General features: G+C 39.1%; 1 protein-coding gene across 1 annotated transcript in view; it reads right to left on the bottom strand.

Moving 5' to 3' along the window:
- Positions 1–16,674, bottom strand: part of LOC144797949 (vomeronasal type-2 receptor 1-like) — an 84,265-nt gene that overhangs the window by 47,571 nt on the left and 20,020 nt on the right. Inside the window, exons 5-9 of the mRNA XM_078668753.1 lie at positions 15,297–15,588; positions 14,082–14,189; positions 6,318–6,545; positions 3,916–4,039; positions 373–1,265 (exon numbers count right to left, since the gene is read on the bottom strand). Coding sequence (XP_078524879.1) covers positions 373–1,265; positions 3,916–4,039; positions 6,318–6,545; positions 14,082–14,189; positions 15,297–15,588 — 1,645 coding nt within the window. The remainder of the gene's footprint in view (positions 1–372; positions 1,266–3,915; positions 4,040–6,317; positions 6,546–14,081; positions 14,190–15,296; positions 15,589–16,674) is intronic.

Below are 16,674 nucleotides of genomic sequence, written 5' to 3'. Positions count from 1 at the left end.
CATGTTTGGTTTTTTTATTGCTATTTTTGACATCCGTAGAACTGTATAATAAACAAAATGTCACTCCTTCTCTTTTCCATCAAAAGTCAGCATTAACCTAGTATATAGGATCTTTATACTGAGCTACCAATCGATAAATGATGACCCAAATAACTGATTATCTCCACATCCTTCTTTACCAGTAGGCTGCACACCTCCAGTGATATCCAGCATTAGATCACAGTTTTTCATTACAGGGTTAGAAACTAAGGGGACGAATTAGCAGATGGGCTGAATTTGAGTTGAACTATTGAAATGCCTTCGTGAAACTGAGTTACATTGGGCTGAAGTGCAGTCATCATAGAAGTTTGTGTTTTTTTTTTTTTTTTGAACTCTCCTTAACAGATGATCTCTTGTATTAATTTCAGGCCTGAACAATATAATAAAACACTTGGGAAGAAATATACAGATCAGTATTCCTGCACTGGAAGAGATGATTGCAAAGATTTCCATGGCAGTTGTATATTTCCCTTGTGTGCTCAGGTATCCGGGAACGAAAGACACCCACACACTGAGGAAGACAAGCATGCTGAAGGTTATCCATTTGGCCTCATTGAAAGTGTCGGGCAAATTTCGTGATAGAAAGGCCAGAACAAAGCTCCCACCTGCCAACATCCCCATGTAGCTCAGCATGCACAAGAAGGCAGTCTCTGAACATTCATTACACTGCAGAACGATTGTCCCAGTCTTTATTTTCATGTTGTTTTCTGGGAAAGGAGGGCAGAGGAGCAACCAAGTGGCACAAATAATGACTTGAACAAGTGTGCAACCAGAGACTGTAAAGAGGGAGACCCAAGGACCCAACCACGTCCTCGTGTTACTGCCAGGCTTTGTGGCATTGAAGGCAATGACCACCATGATAGTTTTTGACAAAATACACGAGATACAGCCAGCAAATATAACACCAAAAGCAGGTTGGCGGAGCACACAGGAGATTTTCTCAGGTTTCCCAATGAACAAGAAGGAGCAGAGAAAACTGAGCATCAGAGCACCAAGGAGAATGTAGGTGAGCACTCGGTTGTTCGCTTTAGCCACAGGAGTATCTGCATACTTAACAAAGATAACTAAAATGAACAATGTCTTCAATGAACAAATGATTCCTACCAAGACCAAAACAATACCCAAGAGACTGTGATAGGACAGGAATTCTGTTTGCTTAGGGACACAGGTGTTACGTTTGTCATTGGACCACTGATCTGATGGGCATTGCTGGCATCCTCTTGCATCTGAAAGACAAGGTGAATAAATGTAATTGATGGTAAAAAAAAACATTATTCTTCATGAAATCATGTCACTTAGCCTCTCAAGATTCTGTGTAAATTGCAGTTTTCCACATTTTCCTCTTCCATTAACCAGCCACCGACCAAATTATGTATTGGTCATTTCAGAAAATACAGCCACATTCCAGAGTTGTCTAAGTGGCACCAAAGTAACTTAAAAAAATCCTCTCTTCTTTATGCACTTTGAGGACAAATCAGGTATATCTGAAAAAGATAGCAACAATGAACCATTGGGACTGTGTGCAAGTCACCTACTTCAGGCTCTTCCAACAAACGTTTGTGTGCTACTGGTAGCTCTCCAGCTACCTGTATGTAGCTCCCATTTGTCCAGTCTAGCCTACTAAATTATAAGCTTTTGATTGAATAAACAGATGTATACCAGAATTGAAAAGTGAGCATTAGAGACAAAAATCTATGTATTTTCAGAAAGCATAAGCTGATGCTTGAATTTTCAAAATCTATTTAAAGGTGAAATTTGAGTGATAAATCATGCCGTGTTTAGGAAGCTTATTGCTAATACTTTTACCTTGGAGCCAGGAGCAATAAGGCTTTGATAATTTCATGTTAACCCCAGTATAGTCAATGCAAACTGACAAAACCTTGTTTTATTTTTTTGCAGTACTGCTGGCAGTCCTGTCCGATGCACTGAGGTGATCACTGTAGGTAATGTTACGTAGGGTGGCCACTAACGTAATCTCGATGCAAAGTGTGGTTAGCAAACCACAAAGAATGCGCTCCTTTTACTTGAAATGAAAGAGTTTCTCCACTCACTTATTCATGTGTTATTTGTGATAACTTTAACATCCCATTGAATCATAGAACTACGATCAGTAGGTTCGTTATTTGCATGTGTTCTTTTATTGATTCTTTTCTTCTTGTAAGAAGTCCAACATTATTATCAAATTCATTGCATTCATGAATATTCAAAAGTTCATATTATGCCCAATGCATTTCGGGTTAGAGAAGATCAACCCTTCATCAGGGGCCTGAACGACGACTACAGGCTGAATTCTTTTGGATTAAAAAATTACACTCTCTTCAGCCAATCGGAATGAATGACAGAATCGAATTAACCTGTTTCTTATAATTATACTGATAGTTACACAGCCAAGGGACAAGGACCCTTCTTTCCCCATCTAAAACATTTTACACTGAAAAATTAGTATAGCTAATATTTACAGACTTTCCGTAAATTTTTATTTAACATTCATTATATATTGTATATATGTGTATTTTGTTTGCTGATAATATATATTCATCTGTATTTCAGGATATTATGATACATTGGTTCATATTACACACAATCTCATCTTGTATCCATTGGCAACAATGTTCCTTTGGTGTAAGAGAGGTTTAAACATAGTATGGTGAACATTGACAAGTGGCTTAAATTAAATACCAACCAGATTGAAATCTTCTTTTTTGGTGAGCAAAGGTCGGTATGGTCAGAGCTGTGGTGGCCAGAGCTCTCCGACCTGCTCCCCCTCCCTGTATCTGAGGCTACAAAATTAGGGGTGACACTTCCCTTTCCTTTGACACTGGGGTTAAGTTTTTTTTTTTACACCATTTGGGGGCCAATTCTGATGTCGGACGTACTCAGGTCCGTCCGACATCGGTCAGGAGCAGTAACCCACTGACCTGCTGTCGTGGGTTACGGCCCTGCTAATACGATGCGACCAAACAGAGTTTGGTCGCACTTGTATACTTCACAATGCAGGCATGCATTCCGAGCGAAATGCATGCCTGCATTGAGAAAAGCTGGGGTGCAGTTCATCCCTGCTCCCTGTGGCCGGCACCCTAAGGTGCCTGCCACCGGGTGCAGGGATCCATAGAGGGGCACCATAGGCCCCCAGGCTGCCATTCGGCAGCCTTGCACCCATGGGGGCTCTGCTGGGGGCCCCCAAGGACAGTTTCCGACTGCGTTTTTGTGCCGGACAGACCAGCACGAAAAGGCAGTGAAAAACTGCCATCGTACTCCTTTGGTCATAAAGAGGCGACCAGGGGTGTACTGAAGGATTTCCGGTTAGAAGACAGGCTCTCCGAGCCCGTCGTAGGCCATCCGGAAATCCAAGTCGGATTCCATTCCGACCGAGCCCATCGGAATGGCTCGGTCGGAATGGAATCCGGCCGGCACTGACCGATTCGGTCGGAAGGGCTCCGGACATGGTTCTTCCTATATAATTAATTGCTGCAATACAAATTTCAGCAGTAGCCAGTGACAGTAAATAGTTAAAACCTTCAACATATGAACAAGGGCAAATATTCCTCAGTAATGGGAGCAAAAATCTTGTTCCGATTTAAACAATGTTCAAAAAAATACAAAGTGCTTAATGTTCAAAGGTTTTGCCTATGCAATTGTTTTGATAGAGTGCTATTATTATCATTATTATTAATATTAGTAGTAATAGTAGTAATAGTAGTAGTAGTAGTAATATTTATAGTACTGATAGGGGTAGGGTAGAATTAGTATTAGCAGCAGGAGTTGTAGTAATATGAACAGTGGTAGAAAAAGAAGCCCTTATAATAATTATAGCAGTAATATTAAAATAATGATGAAAGTATTTTTATTATTATAGCTCTTTTCAGAATTCCATACCTTTCTCATTAGACATTTCCCCCTCAGAACATTGGATGCAGTCGAAGCAGCATGTGGGCTGTCCATTGCAAGCAGCTTTCCTATACCCAGGGACACAGCTCTCACTGCACACAGAGCGGGGAATCTGAGAATGATAAAGGAATACAAAAAGGCAATTGTATTGGAAGGACAAGAACATTACACCATCTAGGATAAGAAAATGGGAATATAATAGAACATATTTACTAAGTCTGGGAGAAATTTATATTCTCAAGCATAATTCAGAATTTTCAGAATTTTGCATTATTCATGTTACGCTTAACTCCTGAAATTACGTCATTATGCCACTTCATGTAATTACACTCCATTGACAATAAAAAAATATACGGGAAATGCTCCATTTGCAGTGAATACACAGGAGTTACAGAACAGGAACAGGTGCTGTTTGCAGTGCTTTTGTTGTTTCGCACAATTTTTTTAGCATGAAGATATTGCGTGAATGACAGATTTACAATTCATAAAAAAAAAAAACTAAAATCTATTTGGAAGTACACAGATGATACTATTCAGTATTTAACATTATGTTTTAATAGTGCTTGTAATGATACTGGCAATAATTATATCTACAAATACAAAGTAGTCCTCAATATTTTGTCCCTACTACTTTAATCCTATTTGCAATTTAAAGGTATAGGGGGTCGAATGTGTGAGGCAGAGACAGGAGAAGATTCAGGCTACAGAAATCCTTGCAGGCTAGTACATCTCATTGCGAAGACCCCAACAGGTCCCAAATGAGATTAAAAGTCTCAGAATATATGTAATTTTAGGCGAAAAGTCACACTTGAAGTAATACTGAATTTAGTTTGACATTTCTTTGCTTTTGTTTAGAGCAATAAACATTTATAGTGGGATGGAAGTGTGTAAAGCACAGAAAAGGAAAGAAAATGCTATTTTTATCCTCTGTAAAAAAAAATCTCCAAACCCTGTCACAAAGTGACCAGTGGTGTTTAGGACATAGATCTAATTTGGTGCTTTAATTGGTATTACTTTGTTTTTAATTTTAGTTTTGTACCCATCAGATGACACTGCACCGAATTAGCAAATTGGCAGGGAGCTTACAGCATTAGATTAATCTAAATGTACTTTCTTATCCTGCAGAGAGCTCTAAGTTTAAAGTGCAGAATATGTAGGATAGATTTTCAAGGTCAGTTACCAATGAGTCAAGTTTTAAATCTGTTAGCAGTGAGTCAGTTTAACGTTTATATATCTCACCAACACTGTTTTATTCAGTTAATTTGTAAAAAAAAAGATTACGTTTAACAACAGAAGTTAGAAAAGGACCTTTTTATAGGTCTCAATTTACTCGAATTTAGTAGGTTCTTTGAGACTGCATTTCATGATTTATTGGGTTACTAGTCCTATATGTTCACCTTTAAAATGTAAACCAGAAAAAAACGTAGGGACTTCCTATGAGTCCATTTTAATAAATGGAAAGCCTAACCTTAAACACTGGGTGGAGTATAGTTCCTATTTCTCACAGAAAGGCTAACCTTACTGGAGGCTGGCTGGAAGAGGCAGCTTGGTTATTCCTCTTTTTAAGAAAGGCTGATAGTTAAATCCCTTTAATCGCAGGCTGTTAACATTAGTAGTTGCCTGTGGTAATGTCTTTTCTATGACTTTGTCTAAAACATTGCACAAATAGGCATCTTTAAACAACATAATCTAATTTAAGCAGTAAGGCTTTATCAGGAATGCATCCACAAGTTATAACATATCGAAATCACAAAATTAGTCCCAGAAACAAGTAATAAGCAAGAAGCAACCACTTCTTCTTTAACATGCATTGTAGATTATGTTGTTTGTCAGTGTAAAGAAAGTCACTGGCTAATTCCCCCCATTTTATTAAAGTGTTGATTGAGTTGTGAGGCAGAAATGGGGTTGCAAGTACTACTGGGATCTGTAACTGGTTATATAAAATGTATCCTCAAACCTATATTATTTAGACAATGTTTTGGTTAATCTTGCCTTGTTCTTTCTGGCCTCAATATGTAATGCAAATATTGTTTTATCTCCAACCCAATCAGAACTGATAAAATAATTCAGTTCATTTTTCTCAAAACAATAGTGTTGAGTAGTTAAAACGGCTACAACTGGCTATTGAATGCTGCCTTTGATATGGCAAAGTTTTTATGGCCTAAACGTATCCGGACAAAAGGTCCGTAAGAAGAAATGTTACTTTTCAATATTCAATTCAGTCATTTAATAAAGTCTCATAAAATTCAATGTTCATGTTTTAAGGGACAATCTCACCTATTCTTTGCATTTCTTCAATAACAATCTTAAACTGCTGTCAAATAACCACATTTTTTAACCATCACTATCTTCAGGATGTAAAAAGGTCTTTTGTATGCCTGGTGCTATACCTCAGTTCCTGCCATGTTCCATTTTATGGCGCTAAAGTTGATGAACATTTCTTGACCCTTGGGTGCCCTGCTGTTAAAACTGCCAACCTTCACATGCTGGATGGTGCCTTCCTGGCTGCTTTGCCAGTTAACAATGTCGTACACAGCAGGGGGGTCTCCATGGCTGTCAATGGACATCTCCTCCCCAAGTTTGTTCCGAAAGCTAACACTCTTGAGGTAATGTAATATCTGTTGAGGGAGAGCAGAGAGACATACAAATTATCTTTTTTTGGTTTCAAAAGAATGGTAAAATAATCCTGCCACCAATCTGTCTATAATAGTATTTTCATAGGAGCTGGTCCTTGCACAGAACACTGTAAGTGGAAATGGGAATTTTATTTTTTAGTCAAAACGTCTGCATGGAAGTGGAATTTTCTTTTTCAAAATGGTTCTACATTTTAAAAGATAAAAGTTTTTTGGGGGGGAACCGTCATGTGGACAGTAACAAATTGCTAGAGTTCTCTAAATAGCTATTCCACAATGAAAAAGTTGGTATTTAAAAAGTGCCATTGCTTATTGAAAGTTAAAATGGATGTTTTTAATTTTAAAAAGTTGGTATTGAAGAAACCAGATTGTTGAACCATGGGGAAGAGTCTTCACTCAGGTACATGACCTTCCACTAAGTGAAAACATATTAAGTATACATATTAAGTGTACACCTTTCTGTGAAAAATAATTATTACATGATCAGCACCCATCCAATATTAGATTTAAAAATCAGTTAGTTAAAGTTCCAGTGATAGAGCAAGATTTCGCATCGCGACTTGCTCGAGTCAAGAACCTCGAAAATCTATTATAATCTCGTAACTTCAAGTGTTTGTTTTACTAATTTTATGTATTTTGAATGTGCCTGGGTATCATAGAGATGCTTGCTTATGTGTTTCACTAATACGATTAATTCTTGTCCCTAAAATGGCCGCTGCTTGACTTTCCTCTTCTGCGCATGCGTCAGTCACACTCACGTGACTTCGCGTAGAGATAGTTTTGGAGGGAAAGGGTGCGCATGCGTAATAGCCACAAGATGGCCTTTCTCTGTATTAACGTGGTGAAGCTTGTGCTGTTGCTCTCGTGTCGTTATATATTGCACTAATATTTAAATTGCATAGTATATTTTTATGATGATAAACGTGAAGTACGAAAATATGACATGTAATGCCTTCATTTATTTCCATGTATTAATTTGTTTTCGCTTACTTTTCATGTATCCTCGGCACTGAGGGGTGATGGGGCTGGGGAGTCCATCTTGGAGGGCACTACTGCGCCGAATCAGTCGATGGTGCGGTGGCATTGAAACCAAGCCAAAGAAGGTTGATGCCAGAGCCTGCATGGGAAAATGCACCTTCACCCAGCGAGAAAGCCTAACTTGTACCCTATTTGAATACATTGTATTTCTTCCCATTGTATTCCCTGCGACTTCTCGTGGGAACCCAAAATCTTGCTAGGCGGCACCTTAGGATGCAAAGTAGGCCTTAGAATAGTCTGTTCTGATTGGTGTGTTAACCAAATCCTACCTTAGGACCAATCCAAATTGGGGATTCTGACACTTTGCAACATTTATGGGGTGGTACCCTGTCCCAAAACAGTATATCTAGCCTAGGTTTAGCTAGAGAAATTGTCCGACTTGTCTGAATAGCTGACCTGTCACTGACCCAACACACTCAATAGGTGACTTGATACAGAGGTGCTGCGGAGCTCTCTGTCCGAATTTGACCATAGACTAAGGTTTTACTAAACCTTAAGTGCTGGCGGAGCACTTTTGCTGGGAGTTCGCTGACCCAATCGGGGTTCTGATCGATAGCTGCAGAGAGGGTGGAGCGCAGGCGTTGCTTCCGAACTGCGGGTGCTGGTCGTGTCCTGGTGGTCCTGTCCTGATCCTAATTTGGGTTTCCTGTCCTGTCCTGGGGTGTCCATTCTGCACCTGCTGTCCCACTGAGGGTTATCTTTCCTTGAGGGTTTTCCTGTCCTTAACTGACCCGTGGCCAGGGTTGGTTTTCACACCAGTCTAGGTAAATATCTCGCTGAAATCCTCAAAAAAAAAGAAATAGGAAGGTGCAGTACCTTCCTATTTTTCTGTCTTTGCTTCAATAAAGACATACCTTTTGCATATGTTAATTTTCCATGCTTTTCTCTGCAAATCATTGCATCTCATTAAAGTCATTTACAGTTTGCATTTCATAGCATGTTCCTATGTTCCCCTGCCTTTTTAGTATAAATCTTTCCATACTGTTTATGAATTAAATATGTTTTGCAAATTTTTCTTAAAATACTGAATCAAAGTAATAACGTTAGAATTATAACGTATTGAAATTTTCTACCCTTCCATAGATGTATAGGTTTTCCCTAGTGTCTTTTTCTCTCGAAATATGACCTAATGATAAAATCCTAAACGTGCATAAAAGTTCCTAGCATTTAGTACCCTCTCTCGAATTTCAATTCCGTTATTTCGGGATTGTCCCTCATTATAAGGTTAGATGGTTACCTGTATACTCTTCCTATACGGTTATGTGCTCTTCGTTATTCTGATTATAGATTGCCTCATTACTATAAACTGTATGATTGCAGAATCTGAAATCTAGGATAAACTTTTAAAACTTCTCAGTTGTCCGTGGTCATTTCATGAAATAAAATACAAAAAGTTGAGGTTTTATATTTTGCTGCCTTTCCTTTTACAGCTAGCTCCCTGACCCATCGTGGTCATAGGTACCCATAACGGTGGATGGTAAGTTGGGTACACTGGAAATAATCGAAAGGGAACTCACAATTATTGGTAGTAGATTGTGTGGTCATCTGATCAATGTATATGATAAAGTAAAGTATATGGGCCCGAAGCCAGAAGTGGCGAAATTATTGGTCGGGTGACCCGCGATCTCTAGCACCAGCACTGTGCACTTTTTTACATTTGGGATAGCTCGTACTCAAGTTGTCAACTTGTGTACCTTTTGCCGTATGTTGGACATTCAAGAGATGCTTAGGATGTGTGGTTTACTCTGAAATACCCTAAAAAAGTTCCCAAAGTTTAATAAATTGGTACTTTTGGGGAAATATTTCAAAACAATTCTGTGGAGGAATGAGCGTTCTTCTCTAAAAAATAACAATCAACTAATGGTTTGCTGTCTGACGATCAATCTTTTTCCCACTTTGAGAAACAAAGAAGACAGAAAATATTTTTTATACCACGTTTGGACCATGCTCGTAAATTTTGCAGTTTATTGTGGTATCTATCTGCCTGTAATCTGTGGGTGATATTTATGATATGCCCAAGGATGAACCCAAAATATTTTTGAAAAAAGAGTTTCCTCATCAAAATAAGCCAAAGATTTTGTGAAACTGATAGTAGCAAATTTCCTAACATCTAGTCTTTCCACTCTTCTCTTGTTAAAAACTGTACTTAACCTATGAGGGTCGGCCTGTCGAAAGGTCCATCATGTGGCACTTCGTAGATCCTGTCAGCAAAACATGATAATGAAACTGAGTGACCGGGAGAAAACTCCTTATGAATAAAGGTCATTGTGTTTTTCATTCAGCAGAAACAACACTCACTCCCCCCTTGGGAGTTTACTTCTGCAGAACAATAAAGAATGGCAAGTGTGATGTAACAAGCAAATGGTGAAAAGCAACCATTCGGTTTTATGACAAATATGATATACCCGAGGATGAACCCAAAATATTTCGCAAAAAGAGTTTACTCATAAAAATTCTTGCTCTAGATGCGGAGAAAGCATTTGATAAAGGTAATTGGCAATTTCTTTTTCAGATTCAATCTTTTAATTTTGGTAATAATTTTATCAAATTGGTTTCAACATTATATGGCGCCCCTTTTGCTCGTCTTTTTATTAATGGTCAATTTTCAAATCCCTTTTCTCTCTATAGAGGAAGCCGACAAGGTTGCCCATTGTCACCTCTTCTTTTTATATTAGCAATTGAACCTTTTCTCTCATTTTCGGAATGCCATTAATATTGCAGGAATAGAGTTCACTAACATTAAACTTAAAATGTCTGCTTATAGTAAACCAGCCACATCTATACCTGCAGTTTTAAATGTTATACGTGAATACTCTATTGTTTCTGGTTATACCTTGAATACCCATAAAACATCCATTGCATACGTTCAATACTGGATAGTACTGAAATTGTTTGGCAAAATGAGAAATTTAAATATTTGGGTATACTATTTGACATTCCTTAAAACATTCCATTACTCTCAACTGTGATATTTGAAAGACAAATATCACAAATTAAATTTGCCAGCGGTCCCCAATACATTTGTCTTAGGGGGGGGGGGGGGTACTTGAAACCGTCAAAATGGTACGAGACTCAATTTTTTTTTACACTTTATCCATGATCCCCTTACAGTTACCGCTCCTATTTTATAAAAAAAAATTGATAAACTTATTTCCAAATTTGTTTGGAATCATAAACCACCTTGTATTTGTCATACCAAACTTAAACTTTCCAAACTTAATGGAGGATTTGGCCTGCCTGATTTTTTCAAATATCATAAAATGTTTATCTTCAAACAAGGTTCACTTTGGTTTAATTGTACAGACCCTAAATATACCCCTAAATGGTTACTGATAGAAGGAGATGTAGTTTTGCCCAATCCTCTTCCTTCACTTTTGCCTCTGTCCAATACAAAGACATTTTTTAAACCCTCCCCCACCATACCATTTACTAAATTAATTAATACTGACTCTGATGCTTCTTTTTCGATACATATTTCAGATTTTGCTATGATTTCTCTTTGGAACAATCCTATACAAAAGTTTAACCGCACTATCACATTTTGGAAATTATAGATATCAGCTGGTATTTACTTCCTTCAGGATATTTACGAAAAAGGGGGATTGTTATCATTCTCTGAATTACAAGCTAAATTCATTCTACTGAATACCAAAGCTATTAACTATGAAATTCTTTGTAATGTCCCACTTAACACCTTTCCAAATGTGCTACCCAATTTAAAACCCCTGATTCTGTAACTTGCAATAAAGATTTTTCAGCCTCCCAACATGCTGTCTTCCGATTTTACAAACAGATAAATTGTACAAGTTTTACCAATCTAATGGGCAGATTTATGTTAACTGGCGCATCCCCAGGGATGCGCCAGTTAACATGCGCCACAGTGCGCCACTGCTCCGCCACCCATGGTGCGCCGCATTTATGATGCAGCGCACCATGGTGCAAGGCAGTGAGGATGCGTGACGCATCTCTCGGCGTACGGGCGGCGCATTGCAGGGGTCATGTCGCAAGTGCGACATGACTCCTGCAATGCACAGGAGCCACCTATTCAATTCATGCTGTGTCACCCTTACGCCTGCTTCAAGCAGGCGTAAGGATTTGGCGTAGAAAGTGACTGAGTGAAATCTCATAGATATCACTCAGCCACTTTTAGGAGGCGTTCCTGCGCAGGAACGCCCCCCCCTGTGCAGGAACGCCTCCTTATGGCGCAAGGCTTTCCAACGTAACGCATCTCTTAGATGCGTCATGTTGTAAATAGGGCGCATTGTTTGCGCCGCTGTTGCGTCACATTTAGTGACGAAATTGCGGCGCAAGGGCATCATAAATCTGCCCCTAACTTTTTTAACCACTTTTTGGAATGCAGAGCTCTCAATTAATTTTTCGTTAAATGAGTGGTGACAAATATGGACTACTGACATTTCAAGGTGGTTTTCTGTATCGTTATCTCAAACTAATTCTTTCATTTTATTCAATTATCTATGGACTCCTTATAAATTATATGTGACTAAACTTGTTGATTCCCCACTATGTTAGCATTGTAAATGTTATGAAGGTACTTTAAAGCATGTTATTTTTAAGTGTGCAGTAATATTTCAATTTTGGAGAAATGTTTGGGATATTATTGTTAAAATTCTTACTATTTCTGAGGCCCTTACTTATGGCCTCCTTATTTGTAAATCACACGTTTTACTTCTACCTTATTGGAGTCCCGTTCTAAACTTTTTGATCTTCTAATTTCTTTCTCCTCTTATTGGAAGTCAGCTGAGGCAATATCAGTTCAGGCTTGGTGGTCTTATGTTACTTTTGTTAGATCTGATGTCCAATTGTCATATAAGCAAACTTGTGAAATATATCTTCATTTCAACAGTTATGGAGACCAATTGATGATTACATAAACACTAGCCTATAAATTATTTAGTAATTCCATTCCTTATTTTATAGACATTGTTGTATGACTATTGCTTTGGGAAGGAGCTTGTTTGTTTTGTATTCACTCCTTATAATTGTATTACGTCTATGACAATTGTTAACTTTTGGTATATAGTATGACAATGTTTTTGACATTAGTATAAATCTGTTATATATACCAACACTGCATCATTCTTTGTTTTGTATTTGTTTGCAAAACCCAATAAAATATTTTGAACTGAAAAAAGAATTTGTTGTTGTTACTAAAATCTATTCCTTTGAGAACGGCTTAAGGCCTGTGTTGCTATGGCTGAGGTCAGAGGAATTCAATGCCCTATGCAGGCACAGAAAACATAAGAAAAGAAATCTATCTGACCATGAAAAGCTTCATTGCACTAATGCAGGGAGTTCTGCAGGGCTCCTCTCTCAGTCTCACCATGTTTATTATATGCATCCAGTCTCTCATCAAACTCATATGTGGGCTCGAAATGAACCTAATTAATTCTACATATGACACACAACTGACAGTCTTATTCAACCCAGGCTCTATGGGGTCCTAGGAATCGTTTAACCAGTGCATGGAGAGAATAGCCTATTGTCTAAGAAATTACTCACTGCAGTTTAATGCTAGCAAGACGGAGATCATGCTCTGCCAGGTGGGATGATCAGGCGCCAGTCATCTAAATGATTTCTGGCCAACAGGAGATGAATGAATTACTGTATAGGCAGACTCCGTACAAGATCTGGGGGCAGAACAGGACTCCACCCTCCTGTCAGTACATTACATACATTATTAACATTAAAACAACTGTGTACTTCCACTTTTCGCTCATTATTTGCCAGTCTCACCTTCCATGGTTCAATGTTCCATACGTTGGCACAGGTATTATTCGTAAAAGGTCCCTGTCCTGGTATACAAGACAACATGTTTTTTAATGTGTGAGCCACAGCATACACTGCATTGTAAATGTTATAACTGATTCTCAAGTCAGAGGCAATGAAGTATCGGTCCCTAATAGCCATCGGGTTCTCATAGCCAGTGCAAATAGTTTCTGATGTCTTATTTAGACCTGAATCAACCATGATGGCAGTGCCTGGCCATTGACATTGGAATGCATGTTCCCAAAAGAGTTTCAAAAATGGATCATGTGGGTAGGACAGAGGATGAAGCTGGAGAATGAGCTCTGTGAACCCAGGCATTTCTCCTTTATGTATGGCAAACCCAATCGTACCACTCAGCATATTTGCAAGTTCTACAGTGGAAACAAAAGGGGAGGTAGACCAACCCTCAGAGGCAATCCAAACTTTCCTTGCACCATTCAGTTTGGATAGTTTCTCCATTATGGGGCATATATAAGGATCAGAAGAGAAGACAAGGATGGCTGTTGCTGTAGACCTCTGGACCTCCTCCACTATATGGTTGATCTTGCTGTCTTGGGAAATAAGGGGGATGGTTTTGTGGAATGCAATGCACACTCCAAACTTAGAGAGCTCTGCTTTTAAAATCTGAGAGCCCAGCTGGCCATAGTCATTGTCAGTTGACAGAAGTCCCACCCAAGTCCACCCAAAGTGGGCCACAAGTTGTGCGAGGCCTCTGGCTTGGAAGTCATCACTAGGAATAGTTCGGAAGAAGGACGGGAACTGGACCTTGTCACTTAGCACAGTGCTGCTAGCAAAGTAACTAATCTGCAAATAAACAGACAGGGCAGGAGCATTGAGCAGAGTTCAGTGTCAATCAATGCTTTGAAAAGACATGCACTTAAATTATGAGATTTAAATTAATGGAGCCAGGATAATGCTGCAATCCCTAATGTTTCTGGATAGAACTCTGAAGTAATTAAGATTATGAGTCAAATGTACTATAAGACTTGTCACAGAAAGTGGTTGCAAATTGTGCATCAGCTATTTGTGACCATTCTTTACATTTTCAATGCCACCCATGGCCTATTATGTTGCATTGCAAAATCTCCAGTCACCGATTATCACAGAACAAGTCGCCAAATGAATATTAATCAATCAGGTGTGCTTAGGTACATACATGGAGATTTTGGACGACAGGGAACACCAAACCACCATTCGTGTGTTTCCGTTCCCAAACAGGAAGCTTTTTTTTTAAAGCGGTTCCTGTTCTTCAAAGGAACAGATGTTGCTTTTTTTTTTAAAGCCATTGGTAAAAAACATCAAGCAGGTGGCAGTGGTTCCTTCAACCATTGTCTATTTCACCTCAGGCTGCTGACAGCATTCACAAAGGTGAAGTTCTCCTGAGGAAACCAACCCCTTTGAAAATCAGTTACCACCTCCTTTTAGGTATTGGTAACTGGTCAATGGTTTATGAACACTATTACAGTTGCAAACCATGGATACATACATTGATACATGGAACTCGAACTTGCATTTATGAGGGTGCGCCTCTTTAATGCCTCATCATACTGTGGTTTGGAATGGATTGCAAAACAGATTTTAGTACTAAGAAAGACTTTTCCGACTTTAAAAATGGGTTTAGTATGTACAATAAAAGGCATTTTGTTGTTGCAAATTCCAAACCCAGTGATTTTGCAAATCTCAGGGTCTGCTATCGTAAATTGTCTTTGTACATCTGCCCTTCAAGTGTTTAGTCCAAATAGATTGTCCTAGCTTCTTAGAGTTAAGAGAAATCAAATTTATAGAACATGCCATATTTATATATGAGCATTAATTGATGTGTCTAAATCTGATTAATGTTCTATAACCTACCCGTCAAAACTTCTTTTCACTTTGTTGCACTCCCTAACATGTTCTACTCTCTGACATTACCTGTGGGTACCTGTGAAGCCCCAGCCACCTGCCGATGGCAATTGACTTTGTGGTGCCTGAGTCTGCAATGATGACTGGCAGTGGGGGCTTGTCCAGGTAGCGGTAGTTTGGGAGGCCTTTGTCATCCCCTGCCAACAGCTTGGTGAGTCCTCTGAGAGACTTCGTCAAAGACAGACAGACGTCGAAGATCCGCACACCCAGTGTGACATTGGGGAGGAATGTTCTATCTTGATTAATTTCGTGTACAGCAAAGTCTATGGTTCGTGCCCAGTGGTATGAACGGATGTTAAAACTGCAGACATAGGTGACATGACAAAGAGATGCTGGGTGATTAGGATGTAAAGCTTAAAAGTGTTGAGGGAAACAGTGCTTTCAACTCATTTCCATGAAAAATATCCACACACATAACATCCTGTGGATTTTCTTCATATAAACAGGGCTTACTATCAGTGATCATATATCGTTATATTATGTGCATTTGTAAAGTATCACCCAGTATTCTGCTGCTATGAGAAGATAAGCATTAGCTTTCTTAAAAACTACCCAAACCTCCATAAGGTATTTCCTTAGCTCATATTATCTACCCAAACTCCAGGAAGGGAATGGGGTATCTTTGACATAGAGATCTGGAGCAGACCCAGGGTAACAGCTAGAGGAACTTAACTAGAGAGTAAAAGATACACATTTCCAGACATTTATCAAAACGTTCCTTCGTTTACAAGACTGATCAAAATAAAGGGTGTCCTATTCTATGAAAAAAGCCTGCAAAATGTATCAAAACCATTGTTTTTCAGATAAAATGGCCACCCCTCTGCAAAGATTCAATCAAACTTAATTCTGAAAGGTAGTATCTCTATAATAACACAAAAAAAAGGACTCTACCCAGGGTGTACAACCTTTACACCGCGGTCAAAACACCGCGGTGCCATTACGACGCGTCTTTTACAACGCAAGTCGTTACCATGACTTGCGCTGGAGGGCGCTCTAGACTAAGGAATAGTAGATTTACTATTCCAACACCTTCCCTACTGTACGTAGGCTGGAGTTGGAATAGTAAATCTTACTATTCCTAAGTCCAGCACCCTACAGAGCAAGTCGTGGTAACGACTTGCGTTGTAAAAGATGCATTGTGATGTACCGCGATCTTTTTATTGCGTTGTAACATCGTACATCCCTACCCAGATCCTGTAATAAATGGCATGCTGCATCAAGACCCCTTTAAGGGTTTCTTGGGAGGTGAGGACTGACATGCAGGGATCTGGGCCTGTGGTAGTGAATGGGAGACACTTGGACAAGTTTTCAATTCTGTCTCCCCATTCTTGACCTTCCTCCAGCTGCTACTCCATTCATATTGGTGTTAACAAATGGTTCTTAGTTG

The sequence above is a fragment of the Lissotriton helveticus genome, chromosome 12 (assembly GCF_964261635.1).
Source record: "Lissotriton helveticus chromosome 12, aLisHel1.1, whole genome shotgun sequence".
Taxonomy (NCBI): Eukaryota; Metazoa; Chordata; class Amphibia; order Caudata; family Salamandridae; genus Lissotriton; species Lissotriton helveticus.
This window is presented reverse-complemented; position numbering and strand designations above follow the sequence as displayed.